The sequence below is a fragment of the Glossina fuscipes genome, unplaced genomic scaffold (assembly GCF_014805625.2).
Source record: "Glossina fuscipes isolate IAEA_lab_2018 unplaced genomic scaffold, Yale_Gfus_2 61, whole genome shotgun sequence".
NCBI lineage: Eukaryota > Metazoa > Arthropoda > Insecta > Diptera > Glossinidae > Glossina > Glossina fuscipes.
The window spans coordinates 1,290,922-1,311,207 of NW_023998433.1; the positions used below are offsets into that span (position 1 = coordinate 1,290,922).

At 32.4% G+C, this 20,286-nt stretch overlaps 2 protein-coding genes across 28 annotated transcripts in view; one reads left to right on the forward strand and one right to left on the reverse strand.

Moving 5' to 3' along the window:
* The window catches only part of LOC119637884 (arginine-glutamic acid dipeptide repeats protein), a 42,002-nt gene extending 29,029 nt beyond the window's left edge, over positions 1 to 12,973 (reverse strand). For 16 of the 27 annotated variants that reach the window (XM_038034305.1, XM_038034300.1, XM_038034304.1 and 13 more), the window contains exons 1-3: positions 12,568 to 12,973; positions 11,251 to 11,364; positions 271 to 417 (exon numbers count right to left, since the gene is read on the reverse strand). In XM_038034305.1, the coding sequence (XP_037890233.1) occupies positions 271 to 333 (63 nt within the window). In that variant the 5' untranslated portion in view covers positions 334 to 417; positions 11,251 to 11,364; positions 12,568 to 12,973. Of the gene's footprint in view, positions 1 to 114; positions 184 to 242; positions 418 to 11,250; positions 11,365 to 12,567 lie in introns of all 27 variants that reach the window. The other 11 variants (XM_038034316.1, XM_038034311.1, XM_038034294.1 and 8 more) reach the window with 10 other exon arrangements.
* A 475-nt stretch (positions 12,974 to 13,448) lies between these two features.
* On the forward strand, positions 13,449 to 18,487 carry LOC119637862 (UPF0687 protein C20orf27 homolog). Its single transcript, XM_038034246.1, has 2 exons — positions 13,449 to 14,063; positions 17,824 to 18,487. Exons 1-2 carry the CDS (start codon positions 14,030 to 14,032, stop codon positions 18,324 to 18,326), a joined length of 537 nt encoding a protein of 178 aa, XP_037890174.1. The 5' UTR covers positions 13,449 to 14,029; the 3' UTR covers positions 18,327 to 18,487.
* Positions 18,488 to 20,286: the final 1,799 nt, after the last annotated feature.

Consider the following 20,286-nt stretch of genomic DNA (forward strand, 5'->3'; position numbering starts at 1 on the left):
TATATGCCAAGCCGCAATATAACTACGTTCTTATAAATAAAAAATTTTGAAAATTCGATTAACTTTGTGTCTTGAAAAAAATAAATAAATAAATATATTTCGACCAGCATGCACCTACGTATAAAAAAAGGTATTAAGTGATGACCGTGGTGGAGAGGGAGAAATAATTTTGAATTTTTTATTCTTTTTGTTTTTAAAAGAAGATAAAATAAAAAGACAAAAAACACAAATAGATTTGTTACCGTGAGATTTCGTGAGTTATGTACGTACATAGACATCGTTTACCTGGTGGCCGGGACCCACTCGAATCTCTCCTTGAGTGGAGGCCGCCATTACCCTTTAAAAACACTTTTATCGTCCAGTGTTAAGCTTTTTATTGCCCTTTTTAATGAAAATTATTAAATGTAATCAAATTGTCTGCAAAGAAACAACAAACACACAATAAAGTATAAATTATTATAATGTAAACAGAAAGAATAACCAAATAAAAACAAATAGATTCAATAAATCAAGCCCGATAAAATGTAAAATTCCTTTTTTTTTTTTGTTTTGTACTGCAACAATACCTTTCGTTTTTATACAAGTGAAAAAGGTCATCTTAATTTACTGACGTGTTTTTCGTGTTCCCCATTAGGAAGGGGGATGGAAAAATCTAAGAAAATTGCTTCGACTCTATGGAATAGTTATAGTGTAACGTATCATTATAATTTACTTTCAGAAACTAATTGGCGGCTAACGACACCGGATCATCCTACCATCAACATGAATACAAGAAAATCCACTCCTGCTGGCAAACACATTTGCTGACAAAGCCAAAATAAAATTTCGTGCACATGTTCTATAAAACCATTTTATACATGTAAGCACATAAATATGTATGTTATAAATACAGATATTTTCGAAATAAATTGCCAAATTCATGCCAATATCATGTTATATCGATCTGAAATACGCGGAAAAAATTCATCGAAAGTAAGTCAATTGTTAGCTTTGAAATTAAAAAACCGATCGGTTTTCATGTAATAAGTTAAAGCTAACTTAACTGACAAGTATGATCTATTCCACTGAGCGTTGAACATGATTGATTTTTATGTACATCATGCATTGTTTTTGATACGGGTCATATTAAGGCTGGATTTATGAATACGACTTCGAAAATTGGCCCTGATCTTCCTCACTTTTCGCCCGCAATGCAGAAAAACTAAAAGCATCCCGGAAAACACCCACAATTTTTTTCATATTTTCGTCAATAACTTTGGATCCAATGAAGACTTTTTGAAAAACTTGTTACGCGAATATTCGTTAGGATCAGCTTCGCATGCATATTTCCAATCGGCTTACCAACCAACACGTCCATAATTAACGATAAAATCCAGTCCACTGTACGTTAGAATAAATGGGAAATAAACTGAAAGTAAATGGAAATTAAACTTCCGTCGCATTAAAGAATATTTTTGCCCCGAGCGTGCAGGTTGTTCTGGCGAATATTTGAGTAGCAGATTATCAGAAACATATTCACAAGATCGGACGTTATAAACGAAAATTTTAAAAAAATTCCGGCATTTATGAATAGATTATGGTCATTTTTCAAACTCATATCTGTAATCGATCAAGGAATATTCGTGCGACATTTCAGCTCCCCATCTTCATTTTTCCGACTATGATAATTCGGAAAATTACCCGTGAAATTGGCGGGGTTTCGCAAAAATAGGTGTATGAGGTTACATTTACCACAAAACAGCAAAGCGGGCCTGTTTCAGAAAAAAAGCGTAGAAATATATATTTGCCGCCTTATGTCACTGAAAACTAATATACAAAGTATAGATATCTAGATTTCAAACTGACAGTTGCCGTAAATCTACAGTTAAGTTTATAAGGCACAACAACACGAACAAAATAGTTTTTAGAATCAATTTAAGCCCGTCTGATTTCTGTCCAAGTAATTTGATAGCTAGATTGCAATTTTGTACACATTCTGCACTGATGCGCATTGATTTCGAGCTAAATTAATTAAACTGAACAATTATTATAAATGGTAAAAGTTACGTTATATAAGTTTTGGAAACATTTCCATGACGAGTTTAATTTAAATTGTTATAAATTTAATAACATACTTTATGGGTCTTAAAGGTTTTTATCACACGTAGCACCGATCAAATTCAAAAAATAGAATAACTTCTGAAATAAATTAGCCATTTCAGTGCACACAACATTCATCTCTCATTAACAAAAGTTAAAAGTTAAGATTTAGTGCATATACATGTACATCTTTTTACACAGATCCATATTGAAGGCGGACAGTAGGCGCCCGAGGTCTGTCCAATACCTCTTTGTTAGTTACCCATAAAATTGTCCGGTAACCAAAGTCACCATTATATTCCCCGGAGGGCCGTACTAATCAGTCAGGCAAGTAGGCATTGCTGATGAGAGGTGCATTGTCATACCAGGAGCAATCTTACTCTCCGTGAAGTCCTACAACTTCATGACTTCTAGTCCTTTTAGACTTAAATGATGCTGTACAGTTTTGGGTGAGCTCGTACTTGTACGCAGCCGGAACCACATTTGCCTTCGAACCTGATACACGTCCCGGAAGGCCTGCCAGTAATCGTTGAAGACAATTAGAAATTATGAAAATGTAATTCGGATCGATATAATCAGTCTAGAAAAGCCAATTCAGACTTAAGCGGGTCTACTGATACTGAACCTTCTCATACTTTGCTTGCTTTAATTTCGTGTAATTTCTCACTTAATTCGACAATCGATCCACTGGCGACATCGTTTAAGTGAATTAAAGAGATACAAACCAAATTGAAAAGAATTTAGAAGGTCGCGAAAGAACGTTTGCATTATAGTATGCGACCGGATAGAGATTACCTTGAAAGAAATGAAATAAAACATTTTACTTAATGACTCTTAGTGCGTTTGGAACACAATACTATCATGTATATCCTCTGGCAGTGTATAAAAGACCGGCTGACATAATGATGCGTTATTCTTATTTTCGGATTAAGAAGTCCTAAGTGGTAAATGGAACGGGAAGCAGCGTTACCATATTATTTGATAAGAAAAAAAAAAGAAAGGAAATCGACGCAAATGTTAACAAAAGGCATATGGTTTGAGAAGTCAAAATAAAGAAATCGACATAAATGGAAAAAAAATGTATGGAAAACTACGAGACAAAAATTTAATGTAAAAACAAATTAAATTTTTGATTGATTATTGAAATAAAGAACGAAGAAAATAAGTTTAAAAGAAGGAGGTTAGAGAGATGGACTTCACTGACACAGTTCCATAAAGCAAAAAATTGCTTGTTTTTCACACATTATAATATACCATCAAGTAAAATCAAAATTTCAAATTGAATAACGTAAAGAAAGCTTAAATGAATATAAAATAAACATAAAGTAGATAAATGAGGTTTTTTGGTCTTTGTATTATTTGTTTGCATACATATAAAATCCTATGATTTGCCAATTCCCACAGTCTTGCGAAATGTCATCAGAGTTGACGTTCCATTCCGAAAAAATATATAAGGAATCATTTTGTCAACAATACGAAGAGAAAGCCGAAGTTTCGCGAAAGTGACGAACCAACTTATGAATATGTACATCACACAGTTTAAAGAATTCAATAAGCAACCTAAGCATCTAATTTATACTGTGTGCCGAAATTTAAGCGAAAATGCTTAACATATTATATTTTCATCAACAGTTTACATACAACATGCAGGCAAAGACATCTTTCAGAAAAAGATATTAGTTACAAAAATGTTTTGCATAGCAGAAGTCGATGTCAGACGACTATCAGGCGTAGATTTAACGATACAGATAAAATTTTGTGTTTTCTTTAGGCTGTGGCTACTCAGGATATATATATGGCTCTTTCAATTAAATTCGCCGTATACATACGCTCATATATCGTTTAGCATTTACAAGGTGTTCATGTTTATGTCAAATTAACGCATCAAATAATGATAACCCGGTCATAGTTTTCGAACCTTCACGCGCACACTTTTGCAAATCAATTTTATGGTAATAAGCGACAAACGACACAATGTGTTCTTATTGCTATTAATAAAAGATCTAAAAAAAATCAAACACAAATTCTTCGAATATATGAATAAATCAAAACTCATTAATTAAGTTGTCTTAAATTGATTTAATTGCTGCCTTCCTCAAGCGTTTAGGCAAAGAATAGCGAATATTTTTATAAATGTGAAATTTAAATTTCATATTGCATATGTACTTGTAGTTATATCTTTGATTTTTACGGAAGAGGGGCTTGGCATTAAGTGTTAAAATCAACTCATATTAAATTAAATGAAAATATGCAATGAGCACAATAACACCAAAATTATAACAATATTATATTATTGTACTTGATTGTATGAGTTCCCCTAATTAAATGATTTTCTTATCTTACTCTCGAAAATGATGAAATCTAATGCCATGTACTTCAGTTTAATCGATATGGAACAAATAATTGCTGACGATGCTTGCTTATTGGAAATTATTTATATTTTATCAGTGTTGTCAGCTTTTTGTACCCACTGACGCGAAACGAGAATACATTATGTTTAACCTTCCGTTTGCCACACGCGGAAACATGCATCCTGACCATTGTAAGATTTGTAATTAATTTACGCTTAGAAACTTCACATATATATTTTCAGTTGGTGTCCATATATCAACTTTAAAAGTGGATTTTATCCTATCTTTTGACTTGTTAAGAAACTCACACGATCACCAAAATGATAACAAACTTGTATTTTCACCCATAAAATTGCAAAGAGAAAAAGAAGTTTCAAAATATTTCTATTGGCAAGGAATAGCTTTTATCAGATATCAATCAAAGGTTTGGCGCATATATTAGTCATCATATTCAACTAATCCCGGCGAACGCTGCTACAAAGTTGAGTACCCTGCAATTAACGTGAATATTTTGAATATTTCATATTTGCTTTGGATAGCGTAAGTATACGCTATCCGGTTAAAATCCGACATGTAATGTATAATAGTTCGAATTGATGTAAGTTTCTTTAAATCTATTTTAAAGAAAATAGAGCTATAATTAGATTTTGAACTAAATTTTCCAAAAATTTTTGTTTTGTTGTGTTAAATACGAAGATCAATCGAAAAAAATAGTTGCTTCACGAAAATTGCCTGTTATATCCTGCATTATTTACAGTTAACTTTGTGCGGATGTTTGCAATACCCAGAAGGACTTCAGACAGATCCACTTTTTATTACCCAGGTTGTCTATCCATCCGTCGGTCTGTCTGTGTTGTTTTTTGTGTTTAACCTACAGGCCTCAATTTTTAAAATATTCTGATGAAATTCAGTGCGCTAACGTGTTTTAGCCCAATGATCGAATGGGTCAGATCAGACCAGTCATTCTACCACTTTTCATATAATTTTCCATTAGAAGGACGTTATATGCACTAACTGTAGGCTGACACAGGATACGCAATGGCGGGCTGTACCCTACTCTAGCGTTCTCCCTTGCTTTGTTTTTAAAAAATCTGAAAACATTTGGTTTATATTTTTTGAGATGTAGAGTTTCATATAAAAATATCCGCATATAAAAAAACTTTTCATTTTTTTGGAGGACACCTTCTTATGAAGAGCATAAAAAATGGGTTTGTTACTTATTATTCCTTTATTACAATACAGGCACACCGATCGAAATTTCCAGGTATTACATATGCTATATACTGGAGCGCTCTTTGCTTACCAACGCCTTCACGGCAAAACATGGAGTATAAGCCCAAAAATGATCTACGGATCTTATATCACCATAATCCCCCCCATTCTAACCAACGGAGCTATGGCCTATTGGCGTTAAGTGAAGCAAAAAACGGCGGCGATAACATTGAACAAAAGCCAACGTTGCGCGTGTTTTGGCGTTACCTGGGCGATGAGAAACTTGCCCCTTGAACGCCCTAGAGACGCTGCTGGGCATCACACCTCTTCCGATTGCTATAAAAAAAGGGGATTGCACGAGTGCACTTAGACTGTCGAATTTCGACAGATTAAAATCGGGTAATCTCAAGGGACGCTTAGAGGTATTGAAAAACTTTATGGACGAAAAATTTTGTCAAAATGCCGGACCTTTGCGCTGTAAAGCTAGTACTAGTACTATCCCAGCAGTTCAGGGTGACCATACCGCCGAGAACGGGCTGGAGCCAGAAGGCTTTTTAACCCGGGGTGGAAAATGGCAAAACGGAGACGGGGGTTTGTTAGCAAACTTTTCAATATTTAAACAAGTAAAAGTTCAGCATGGGCAAAGAAAAATGGTGCACAGAAGCGCAGCGTCAGGTTATTCAGCGAAAAACGTCGCACAATGTTCTAGATTTAGAAAAACAACCCGTAATGAGGACTCTTTAATTTATAAAGCGCCTGTATGTGACCCATTTAAAAGTTCAACGATGATTCAAAGATATGTTTCGACAAAATGTGGCATTGAAGTCTCCTCCACAAAGATAAGAAGAGGATTTAATGAAAAGAATTTGTGTGGACGCATTATGCAACATAAGCCACGTGTATGGAAGATGAATTTGCAGTTCCGAATTTTATTTGGCCATTAGCATTTATATAAACCCAGCACCTTTTGGAAAAATATTCTTTGGAGTGACGAATCGAGGTTATATCAGTTCAAACCAGACGGTAAGCGATATTTACGTGCTTCGTCCAAATATGCAGCACGCAGTGATGGGTTAGCCAGCATTTTCTGGGCACGGTGTTGGTCACAAACATAAAATTGATGCACTAATGAATCAATATATTTGTAAAAATCTACTTGTAGACACAATGATACCATATGCAGAGAAAAACATGTCACTCAGTGGCGTTTTGTGCATGACAACGATCCAAAACGTACTTCACACATAATGAAGTGTTGCTTGAAACAGAACAGGATAGATTTCTTGAAATGGCGAGCTCAATCACCAGATCTCACTCCTATCGAGAAAAAAAATCTGTGCGATTTGTGGACGGAAATCCAAAAGGCCTGCTACGCCATTTCATTGATGCGTTATATGTCTCTGGTAAACAGTATGCCCAGAAGATGAGCAGATGAGCAGATGAGCAGCTGTTATTAAAAACAAAGGGTATCCAGCAAAATGTTAAATGTTTAGTTTATAAAGTTGTTATTTTTTTAGGTTTTTAATTGTGCTTATGTCCAGACTTTTTTCCGTGTTAATTGCCCTATATGAAGAAGGAACCTCCAAGTGCATCAATACAAGCAAAGAAAAGTAATTTTGCCTAAACTTCAGATCATACATAACTTGGAAAAAAAGAACACCGACTAAAAAATAAAAACCTAAACAAATATTCGCGTTATAAAGACACATGTACTAAATGTGCTAAATTCAGATCCACTGTATATTCTATATAAACGTCATCTACTCTAAGGAAAGTTTCGTTCCAGGTATATGCCAAAGCAGCTGGTTGAATGTTATTTTAAAACAAGCATGTAACAAAAGCTGTTTTCTTTGTAGGTTCATTTAATGACACGCTTCTTCTGGTTACGGAATTTTTGAAATACGAATACATACGAATGAATAGTAAGAATCGAAACCTTATACACTTTTTATTTTTTAAGAAAACAATTGTTTATAGATAGCAAATGGTAATACCCCATACATGTATACACCAAAAAAATAGTGTCAGTTTTCCACATTCATATTTAAACAAGTAAAAGTTCAGCGTGACCGAATATTTTATACCCCAACACCGTTTATGTAAAATATCAATCGTCTACATTTTATAATGTTGGATGAGCGAGTGACTGATTTTTTCAATTTTTGCAAAATACATGTGAAAATGCTTATAGTGTGCCTAATTTGAGGACTCAAAGAGCGCAAAGGTGTTCTGAATTTATATTGCACTGAATGCAATTCATACATTGACTTGGAATGCTTCTTTGAGTGCAAGAGCATTTTCGTCAAATTGTCCAGGTCACTTACATGGCGACCCTACTAACAGCTGTATTGGAAAAAACCACTTACTGGATCATTCAAAATCGCTTCTTTTCATAATCGTGTTTTTATATCATTTTTGCCTATTTCAGAATGCGCTGAAATCAGTACGCGAAAAAGATACTCGCAAGAAGTATTATGTCGTAGAAAGAAAGGAGATAAATTGGACATTTTTTTAATTGAAATGCTATACTCCAAATATTTATAAAAGGAATGGAAGATTAGAATGCAAGGGTCTGTCAAACAGCCATGATCGCGGTGACATGTTGATCACGTTACAATGTAATTTACAAGACGAACTTTTGTCTCTTATCGATAGTTAATTTTTCATCTCTATGTAAACATTTGCTGTGATCCTATGCAAAGTGTTTACATACCATTTTCACGTATAATATAACTCTTATAGGTATTGGTACTTGATTTTATAAACTGCTTTCATCCACTTATGTTAATAGGGTTATTTGCTTTTTTTTAATTTTTATACCCATCAGCGAAACATGAGGGGTATATTCATTTTGTCAAAACGTTTGCAACGCCCAGAAGGAAGCATCAGAGAGACCGCAAAGTACATATATTCTTGATCAGCATCAAAGCCTAAATCGATTTAAGCATATACGTCCGTCCCTTGAAATTGGTTGAAGGACACGCCCACAGCACCGTAAACTGAGAATACCCCTATTTTTCAAAAGGAATAAAAAATTATGTTTTTGCTTATTACTCACAGGCTATAGCAATTAAAGGTACACAAATTCGAACGCGTATTCTATAGCATTTGTGCACAAGAACGGAAATAATTGAACATACCTATCCGTTATTATAGTGTATCAAAGTTTAACTATTTTTTCAATACCTTTGTCACGCGCAGAAATAAGCTGCGAAAACTCCACAAAGTTTGCAAATTCTTGGCCGGTTTTAAATCTTGACCGCCCCTAAACATGTTCGTCTGTTCGTCTGTCCATCGGTCTGCGCAACTTTGTAAAATTTGTGGTAAACATTCTCCCGTTAGCGAAAATGAAGATATCGCCTAAAAATTGGCAAAAGAATTTGGAATTGGCTTAAACTTTCTCAAGGACACGCCTACAACGCCCACATGCCTCTACGGCAGAAACTTTTATTTTGGAAATAGAAGAAATCAATTTTCACTTCGTATGACAGAGCATGAGAATTTTGTTGCTTTACTTCTTTTGCTTTTTTGGGGGGTAAAGGATAATAGGTATAAAAGATTCTGTCCCCCCCGTATTTAATTTTTTTACTTGTTTTATTTGATTTCCATAAATGCAAACATTATTAACCTACAGATCGATATCTGTTGCAAGTACAAGAGTTAATCGTGGAAATACATTGATATTTTTCAACTGTTTTTTGCCTGCGTAAGCTTTCTAAAGTATTTCAAGCTAATCACGTACACTATTTTAATCTTGGATTTTTAATTAGGATCAAAAAGACTTGTTTTCTTTAGATTGTCTCTAAAATATACCTATACGATATTGAAGAAATGATGTTAATGAAAACTCGATGTACTTGTGAGTGATGCACACCAAAGTCCGCTCTATAGCCAACCGATGGTTATAGTCTCGCTTTATAGTTTGTAAATTAAGTTTACATTTCAAATTCAATCATTGTCACCCTGATAAATTTATTTTGTCTAAAAATTGTTTTCTTCTGTGTGCATGCATATATATATATCTAAATATTACAAATACAATGCAATCACTTACATATAATCATTAAAACATTTTTTTCTTTTAATGTTATTAGTTTGTAAATCTTATTAAACTAATTGTTTATATTGCTTCTTAATACACAATCTCTTTTCATAATAATTTTTTCCTTTTCCTTGTTTAAAGAGATTAATTACAACAAATTTTTAATGAGTTTATTGCATGGGCAACCAATTGAAGGCTGTTAAATTTATTGTCTCAGTTGTAGTAGTGACTGCAAATTTGGATTAAATTACACCAAGAGTATTTTCAGAGCACCGAAGTAAATTTGCATCCTCAAAATTCTTTTCAACTTCTTAGCTTTTGTGCCAATCTTTCAACTCCACGACAGTCACTTTTAAATGTGACCTTAAAAATTGCGGTAAGAAACAAACTATAATGTTTTATCTTAACCTTTGTGAGTTTTGAGCACTGCAATAGCAGTCTACAGATGTATAAATATAGAAGTCAATCTGGAATATAGTAGTAATGGCACGCGATACCTCAATGGCGCAATGGCGCAATGGCGGAGTTATCACACACTGATTTTTCAGTGGTGAGCACAATAAATGCGTGTAAATGCTGCTATTTAAGTAAATCAGGATTAAAGAAAATTAATTATATTCGAATTAAAATCAATTTAAAACATATTATGAAAAATTCGTCCAGATAAGCAGCTACGCAACTGTGAACGTAGTACCCAAAAATATCTTTAGAATATGTCACGCATCAAATTGTAAATATTTTCAATAATCCCAAATTATTCACATAACTTTCCCCATTGCAAAGACTAAGCGAAAATATTTAACTAAGAAAAAAAACCGAAAGAAGAAGAAAGAAGAAGAAACATAAATAATGATGAAAATATTGCCCTTTTTGTTTATTTGTTCAGTTAGTTTTTTTCTTTTCGTTTAAACCAATTCAAAGAAGGAAACGCGATAAAGCGGGAACGAGAAAAGAACCCGTAATTAATTAAAGAACAATTTAATTCACTAAACTAAACAACAGTTAACCATAACAAAGCAGATAAAAATGCAACAAAACAAAGAAAAAAAAAAAGTTAAAAGACTCTAAATGATTCTAAGTGATGAAGGTGTACGGGCAGACAAATAGAGTGAGGGGCAAAGAAACAGAACGCGAAAAACAAAAAAGGAAAGCAGATACCACGAACTCTAAACGCCGCTCAGCTGACTTGAACACATTTTTTGTGAACTATGTATAGGTCGATCAGGAAAATTGTATACTTTAAATTCGTTAAAATGTGAAATTTTGCCTACAGTATGATTTTGTTTCTTTTTTACCTAAATTTGATCAATTTTGAGATTTCAATCTTCTACTTTATGGTGTTCCCGCTGCGACCTTTTACGTTGCACAAACCACAAACCACACGTTTGTTCTACGGTACAGCGTATAAACTTTGAAAGTTTTGTGTTTGTACGATAAGTGATTCTCAAAAATAGAGTCATTTCCCTTCAAAAAACGTTCGGGCTTTTGACTTGTCCGTTGAAAAAATGTGTGTACGAACAAGCACATGAAATGAGTTATAGCTTAAAGAATAATCCAAAAACTTACCATATATATTAGAGGAAGGAAGAAAAGAAGTTCTGCTTTCAATTTAATGATCTGTTTGTTATAGTTGCTACAGTGTGGCTTTTTAAGAAAATTCTCCTTTGGCCTGAGAAACACCTAGGAGATAGAATCAGTTTAAAAAATTATACTATATAATTCTCCAATGTCTAATAGCAATTCGTTAACAGTAACCACTACTCGGCGAAAGCGATTAGCGAACATACATTGTATAATTTAAGCAATCAGTCAGTCTTTTGTGTAAGCATTTTATATTCCGTAGAACATAGTGTGCAGTCAATTAAATGAATGTTTGTTAAAATACAATCAATAAATTACAATACATTCAAAAATTCCTGCATTGATCCGTTAAATTCGTGAAAGCAACTATTCGATGATAGTAATTCTTTTAATTCTAAGTATATTTTGAAAATTTTAATCAAGGCAATTTTGAGAAACTGTATACCAAATCCTTCATAAAATTAACTATATTATTTAAAACCATTTTTTATAAGGTACTCATTAAATTATTGATTGCTTACTGTCGCTTACAATGAAGTGCACGTTCATGTTCCTTTTATCTTCAAATAAGGGAGAAGACAAAGTATGAAATTGCTCTATTTAAACCTACGCCCAAGTTTTTTGGGAATGTTTTTACATACGAAATAAAAATATTATACCCTTACTAAAAAATTAAAATGCAAAACATTTTCATTACATCTCATTCATAACCATTCGATTAGATGAGTGCAGCGTGTGACATATGTCCGAAAGTGGCAGAATCCTCTCTTATGTGCATATAAACGAATCAATAAAGGAGGATGGATCAGAGGGTAGGTATTGCCATCGTTAATTTTTGTCTTCTTGGTTATGGTGGTGGCGATTTAGAGTAGCTGTGTTTTGATGCGCTGCGGTTTTATAGCCGACAAATCAATTACTTAAGCAGGATTTTTTCATTTAATATCATGTTCCTTTCTTCTTTACATTTTTTTTTTACTTTTTTATTCAAGTATACTTTCCTTCTACTCTCGAATTTAGCTATGCAAAGTGCGCAGTAAGACTTTATGAATTGTTAATTCCCCACTCTATGATTGCAAGTCCTGTATTATCAGTGAGCCTAGTGAGCGACATTGTTCATAAGAACTATAAAGTCAATTTGTCTGTTTTTGGTTTATGATTCGTCCTACACAAAGTTCATCTTCATTTTAAACTAAGTGTACCTACCCACCACAAACGTATTTACTATCAACTAACTAGCTAAACAACGGGCCGAACGTTCGACAAACAACACGTATTCATAAGTGTATTTCATACACACATTACCTTTCATGCATAAGTGCCTCTGTGTGCGTGTAGTTGTATGCAGTTAGGTACACACGCGTAGGTATATGTGCGTGATTTTAAGCGCTTCTATCTCTAATTATCTGATCTGTTTAGTTGACTTCACCACATAACTCAATTCTAAGAAAGCTCTTTTTTAAGAAATTATGTTGATATTTAATAATACATACTATTTTTTTACTTAATTTGTAAGCACGTTTCTCTGGTATTTATATTCAAAAAATTTTACATTTTTGACCTCTTCAGATTTTCTTCTGCATTTATTACATACACTTTTTTCGTGTTACTCACTCACACAGTTTTTCTATTCGCACTTAAAAATTTCCAATGACTTACGAATTTATAATAAATCTACGATATTTATTATTATTTTACAAGCACTTGTTTTTAGTGATTTTAATTTGTGTTTTATGAATTTTTATATGAATTAAACACTAAGTTTTCATTTCTAAACAATGAATTCAGTTTTCTTCGTACACCAACTGGCAACCATTTTGTATTTAGTTGGCCATTATCATCATAGTTGTAAAAATTTGTTAATTATATGATACTATATGAATGCAGCCATTAAACAACTCTCATTCGTTTGATATGTAAAGAGTTCTAAAAAGTGTACAACTTACATAAATCGTTTTAAATATACGCATTGAGCAACGTTAAATCTTTTTCGTTAATTATTTTACAAATATTTCAGTTTTTTGAATTTATTTTTCATAATGACATTTAATTACAAATTTACAAACCGTACATGATTTTTCTAATATTAGTGCATTTAACCTTAATTCCTAATAATAAGAGAACTCGTCGAATTATAGTCATTTTAAACACTGGCAACCCTAATTCAACAAATCAAATTAGTTATTGAAATATATTAATTTTGGTTGCTTTACTATTTGTCAGTTGCGCTAAGTTTTCAAAATTTTGCAATTTATAAAATTCTAAGCAAATACAACACAAGTGAACATTTTTGAAGTGATTGGCAAAATATAATTCGCTTTCTGTTGCCTCACCAATAACCGTAACTTTTTTACATCAATATAATGACAATGCCCATACATTACAAAGATCACAAAAGCTATAAAAAACAAGCGATAAAAAAGTGTTGAAGATAAAAAAAAGTGTAAACAAAAAGTGGAGTAACTTTATGTAGTCGGCTTGCCATATTTAATTCTTACCCAGTTTGGGAAGCAGTCAATTAGTAGAAAAATCATAATATTCTTTAATTGCTGTTATCAGATTGATCTGCTTCGAAAAACGTTCCTTTCGAAAATTACTTCGGCAATTTTGGCGCGGATGCTGTGGTTGTCTTTTTTAATTTGATTAACACACCTACAAGAAAAACTAACTAATCAATTTTCAAACCTTATTTAAACAATAAGTGAACTTACACATAAGCTAAACACCGTTTTGGCAAATATTTTCACTTTTTCATTATATTGAAGAAATGTCGCAAGGAACAACTATTGATCAGTCCGGAGGTATGAGGGTGAAAACTAAACATATTTTCTGTTTGTTAATCTTATAATTTCATTTAAGGTAAAGCTTTTATTTTATTAAAAAAAAAAAAAAAACACGGTACAAGCCCATTAGGCCAAAACAGTATACAATTACGTTTCAAGCCGACTATCCTTTTATATGCCGTAGCATAAATATGGAGGAAAACACAAAAATGTTTGTATGTAGTTTTCACATATTCTAATCGATTAAGGGTAATTAAAAGAAAATTTTATCCAGTAGACAAAGCGAGGGGAAATGAAAGTTTATATGCAGCGCAAATTTTTGCAAATTTCGTTTAAGATGCATATTTGAAATAGTTGTGGGCACTTAAAGTTAAATATTACGATTCAATGGAGTTTTCTAATACTTTTAAAAAGCCTAGTTTGCTTGTGTTTTGGAAAACATGAAAGAATTTTCATTGTTTTATACTGAATCAATTCATGAAAGCCTACACGCTTTGTTTTTTAATAAAAATATTTTGAAATCTTTATATGTTTTTTATCAAATATATATGATATTATTGCATATATAGCTAACTAAAGTCACTTCATTATAGTATTATTGTCTTATAGCATATACAAAACTCGATTTGCAATATATTGCTGCAAGGTGGCATACTTTTAAAAAGTGTAATAGGTGTAAGCAAAGTTTTGAATTGTACACTTGAGGCTTGTCAAGGTGATAATTTGGATATAAATTCAAAAGCTTGTAAAAATTTATGCAGGAATTTGAAATTTAGCATATGTTTAGGCTCTTGAATCGACTGTAGCGATTATCGATTAAGTTTGGGGAATTGCAGTGATCATAGCACAAATAAAAGTGGCACGAATGTATGCGTATAAGTGGCGCGTTCATCATGTACTAAATAAATGATATTGATTTTCTATCTAAAACTTTTCTCGAATCGTGACGAAAACTCTCCACGGCTCTTTTGTTATTCCTTCATTTTTGAGCTGTATGAATCCGTTAAATTCGGTGTTAGAATCTTAACTAAACCTTACAACCAACTTAAAACCTAAAGATTTGACATCGAATTATAATGGATTCAAGCTCGGAATTCCGAATAGAGGTGATTTTCATCATCTCCTTGTCCGTTTGAATTCAAATTTTGTTATTGCGTATGTAAGAATTTTATGAGTAAGATTTTCATGAAGAATTGTTTTTGCATTAAATACATCTGTGGACTGGAAGATAGACGCAATACGAGAAATTGAACAGTTGAAATAAAATTTGAACGGTTCCTTGATAAATTCTAAAATAGATTCTAAGACATAATGATTCACCCAACAGCAATTATATGAATGGTTAGTGATGAGTACAAAATAAGTGAGAGCGACAAACAAAACCGTATTTGTTTTCACGTCCAAGCCTGATATATCTTCTGTTATTCGTATTGAATTCGGTGACGTTATGAAAACATATATCATTACATCCTACACCACTTGTTGTACAAGATATACTGAGTTTGTGTAATTTGACGTGAAAATTAACATTGCCGGGTTTGAGCCATGTATACCGATTTCTTGGACTTATTCATTGGATTTCTTATGAAAAATAGGTGCTGATATGCTAAAAAGTCCAATTTTTATTATTTTATGATGAAACGTAATAGGCATAGCAATCATTCGGTGTAGAACGTGACTATATCAACTTTAGATCAAGTAAGTCGATATTTTGGAACCCAGCTTATTATCCGGTACAGGTTCTCATTAAAAGTAGGCCTTATCTGACGACAATACGTAATTTTTAACTTTTCATGATAAAAATAGATGAGGAACAATAAAACCTTTAAAAAGGAAATCAAATTTGCTAGATTTGAATCATGTCAGTTGTCGACTTGGACATCCTTCAACTCAACCGTTTTCATGAAGATTATGCGTTGACATATAACGAAATCTATTCGACAATCAATGAATAATAGAATTAGACGAAGCGATGTAGGATATTTAAAGGTCGATTTGGCTCGCCTATAATGCTTTCATTTGTTTATTGACTTTCTTTTTGAAGCACACACAGTGTGTCGCATTATAAAATATATTTGTTTACATTGAAACCCATATATATTGGTATTCTTTTCAAGATATTTTGGTTAAATATTACTTGGCATTACAACATAACCAGTACAGTACGTTCTCTGAGGATTCATTTTTGTCGTTTCAATATTCTAAGCGTACAGAGTATATGCTTTACTTACGGTCACCTATTTACCTATTTATTCGTTTATTTATTCTTTTTGCTCGTTTGCTTTTCTCAGCTTTTGCTCATCAGCTATTATATTAATCTTTTATTTCTTTCGGTTATACAATACATGATAATTTTTAAATATTACGTTGTCTGTAAGTTGTTTTTGTTATGGATTTATACATATGCCTTGGGGAAGGTACTGACATATCATATTTTTTCGAAGTTACACATAAGGTGTAAAAAATTTTTATGCGTCTCTGTGAAAAATGATTCCAAGAGAGAAGTTATGTCACTAAAATTCAAGCACTGATTTAAAAAAAAAAAAAAACAAAAAAAGCAAAAGTATTGCTAAAAGCCATTAGATGTTGTAAACGATTCTATTTCATCTATAAAAACTCGTAACACATTCGACGGGATTTCAATACCGACGGAAATTAAACTTCTAAAAAATGTGAAGATGAAGAATTGTAGGAGTTACTCGCTGAAGATTCGTATCAAACGCAACAACATCTTGCGAAAGCATTGTGATTTTATCAAACAATCATTTCCCAAAACATCATGCACTTCAAATTTGGCAAATTTACTTACTTTCTAAAACTTATTATTTTTCAGTTATCGTCATAAAAAAAATAGAAAATACACTTTCTTTCCGTATAAGAGATTGCTTTTCGTGATAACCTCTGTGTATGTTGGAGTCTAAAAGATAGAACAATGTGATCCGAATTCCCTGTCGTTAATTTTTGTTCTAAATTGCTACTATGGACCAATTTTCATCACAAATTATTACAAATTAAACCTTCCTGCTAAAGGGTTTATTATTCATAAGAAATTTTATATGAAGCGGGGTCCATATTTGGTCCGCTTAATTTTTATGTCATATTACTACCATGAACAGATTGTCGACATAAAGTATTAACAATTGGGCCTTTTTGGAATATGAAGGATTACATTTCCTAATAATCCTCATATGCGATGAAATCCCAAAAAATAGATCGACGTAGTCTTAATTCGCTAAATTTGATTTCTTTGTTAATTTACTTTTTATTATGGACAAACTTTCACCATGAAATATTATAAATTACACCATATAAAAATTCACTTTTCGTAGGAAGGGTTATATGAGAGGGGATTCAAAAAACTGTCGCAGCCGAACGAAATTTCGTATACCAATTTGCAATGCCAAATTACTATTACACAGCAAGTTTGGTCGAAAAATCTTGAAAACTCTTTTTCCATATTGAACGCAGCATACGTGCACAGGCATTGGTTGGTATTTCTCGACATCAAACCTAAACAGCGCGATCTCGCTGCTTGGGATTTTTCGACAGTGTTTTTGCAAAACTGTCTGGTATTTCTCGACATGAAATCTGAACAGTGCGATCGCGCTGCTTGATGCTCAAACGGATAATATGATTTTAGATTTATCATTCATAGGTTAGGCATAATTTTGCTTTCCTATAGTCTTTTTGCTTTTCATATTTAAAAAAGCAATTTAGGTATTTAATGCATTTAAGAAGATCTTTTTTTTACTTTTTTTCCTTATATGTGGAATTTCAGATCACCATGTGCACTTTGATACGGCTAGCCTTAAAGATGATTTCGACTCGGATAGTTGCGTAACGTATCAACGTTCAAGCGATACAATTGTCGTCAGTTTGGGTTTTCTGCAAATCAATCATAGATATTCGATCGACTTAAAACTACCTTGCAATCTATTTGGCAACATTGGTACATCGCCGAATCAATTCCAGCCCGATATAACAACAGTTCCTAATTTGCATTGCCGCATTAAAGAATTTTCTGGTCTTAAGCATGATGAGCATGATTTTTATGAGATGAAAATTGAATTCTTCGCTTACAAAGAGAAATTATTGCGCGAAACTTTGCATATTGTTAATTCTAATAATTCCAAAGAAGTTCTAAAGCTTATTATAGCTGCTCGAGTGCTTGGTAAAGGCAAAGGCACACCTATGTTGCGAAACGGTATACATTGCATTGGTGTAGAAAGAGACGAGGAGTCGGAAGCCTCAGATTATCCTGGATTCCGCAAAGATACCTAAACTCATAGAAGATCAATAGTATTTTCCTTTTTAATTCTCTCATTCATATGCTTATTGATAAGAAAACTGTAAATCCAGTTTGTTGTATTAGTTTACCAAAAAAATTTCCTAAATATCATCATATATATATATATATTGTCGATATACTATTATATATCTATAAATGATATGACACATATATATGATATATGAAATGATATATATATATATATATGTGCTGATCATATGATCATATATATATATATATATATATATATTTTATATATCTATATATTATACCAGCAAACACATATGAGGATCAATTTACTGAACAAGAACCAAATTATAATTTACGCGTATATATATAATTAGTATAACATAAAATATGATCATGGTAATATTAAATGTTGAATATATTGAAAATATGTAGCATTTTGTCCAATTTAAACTTGTCCGTCTGTAAAATTTTATGTACTATTAATTTTTAACTTAATTATTCTACAATTTTTTTTAAATTACAATTTATTATTACGTTCTTTAATTGCTATTTATGTAATTATTTGTAATTTTAACTTATAGTTTTGTTTATTTTATCTCAGTTACAAATTATTGGCTCTTTGTAACTCACATTTATTCAATTACAATTATGCTTTGCATAAATAAATTTAATTTTTAATATTTTTTGAATAGAAAAATTTAAAATGCCCAGGTTGCCGAGTATGTTGGATACATAGTCAGTGCATGTGCAACACTTTGTACCACGCATCAGAAACTCCATAAGTTATATATTTGATCACTATAAAGTTTTGAGTCGATGCTATCCCCTCAGTTTGTCGCTCTTCCTATTATCAACTGTAGGAACGCTCGTAATCGCAAAAATTGGGATAGAATTTTGAAACTGCACATAAATTCTTAGTTAATTTAAAAATGGGCATGCTCTGCTCGCAGTTGCACCCATTAAACGAAAATATCTGAAATGTTTAATTTTTAGTAGATATCACTGTGAAATTCGTTGTACACATTAATGAGTTCTGTCTGAAAGTTATGTGGAAAAGATGCATTGGTGCGATTGGTTTATTTATTTTTTTTCTTGTTTTTTGATAACTGTTTGATTAGAAGTTCACCTTGATTCTTTAAGCGCTTTTGTATACCATATTTATGTGTTTATGGATAGATAATAATAAGTAAGAAAATTATAATCGCTTATTTTATACAGTGAGTGTGGCCTTTGATCGATTTGGCCCATTTTCAATATCAATCTGCGTGCGAAAACTTTCAAAATTTTTTTGGCCAAATTTAAAGTCGTTATTTTTATCCTAACTTTCAAGCGCGTGTTTATCACCAAGACTGCACAGACAGACGAATATGATCAAATTTATTCATAATTTGTTGCTGATCAAGCATACTTTATGGGATCTCTGACGCTTCATTTTTAGTGTTGCAAACATTCTGACAAATTGGTGGGTATAAACAAGAAAGCTTTTATTTTAAGGATACGAAAGTATAGATTATTTCAAAATATTTTTCTTAGGTTACGTTTATCGACTCGTTAACAATATACTTAAATAGAAATATATTGGCTTGCGTTGAATAACGGACGGTGATTACGAACAGTTGGTTTGAATCTTACAAAGAGAAACGCAAACTTAATCAATTCCCACAGTTCGTTGGTGTAAAAGACTTCAAAAACGAACTCTTAAAGAAAGGTAAACTTATCATCGCTTTGCTAATAGTAGTCCTTCATGGACAAATTATTTTAATTCTTAGACGTGAGCTAATATCAGAAAAAGCAAAATTCATCCTTTCCTAGTGAATAAAGCCGTAATTTCAGCGGAAGGATAACAAGAAAATAGATTAGATAAATCGATTTCGCCATTGACTGTCGTCAAGCATATATTTTTAATTAGATCTCCTAAGCAAGTTGTACAAATGTTTGCCAATAAATATTGGATGGCTGCATGTATTTGGATAGGCCAATTCT

Coding starts and splice junctions, on each gene's coding strand:
- LOC119637862 (XM_038034246.1), top strand. CDS start 14,030: ATGTCGCAAGGAACAACTATTGATCAGTCCGGAG. Junction 14,064..17,823: donor AACTATTGATCAGTCCGGAG/GTATGAGGGTGA, acceptor GTGGAATTTCAG/ATCACCATGTGCACTTTGAT.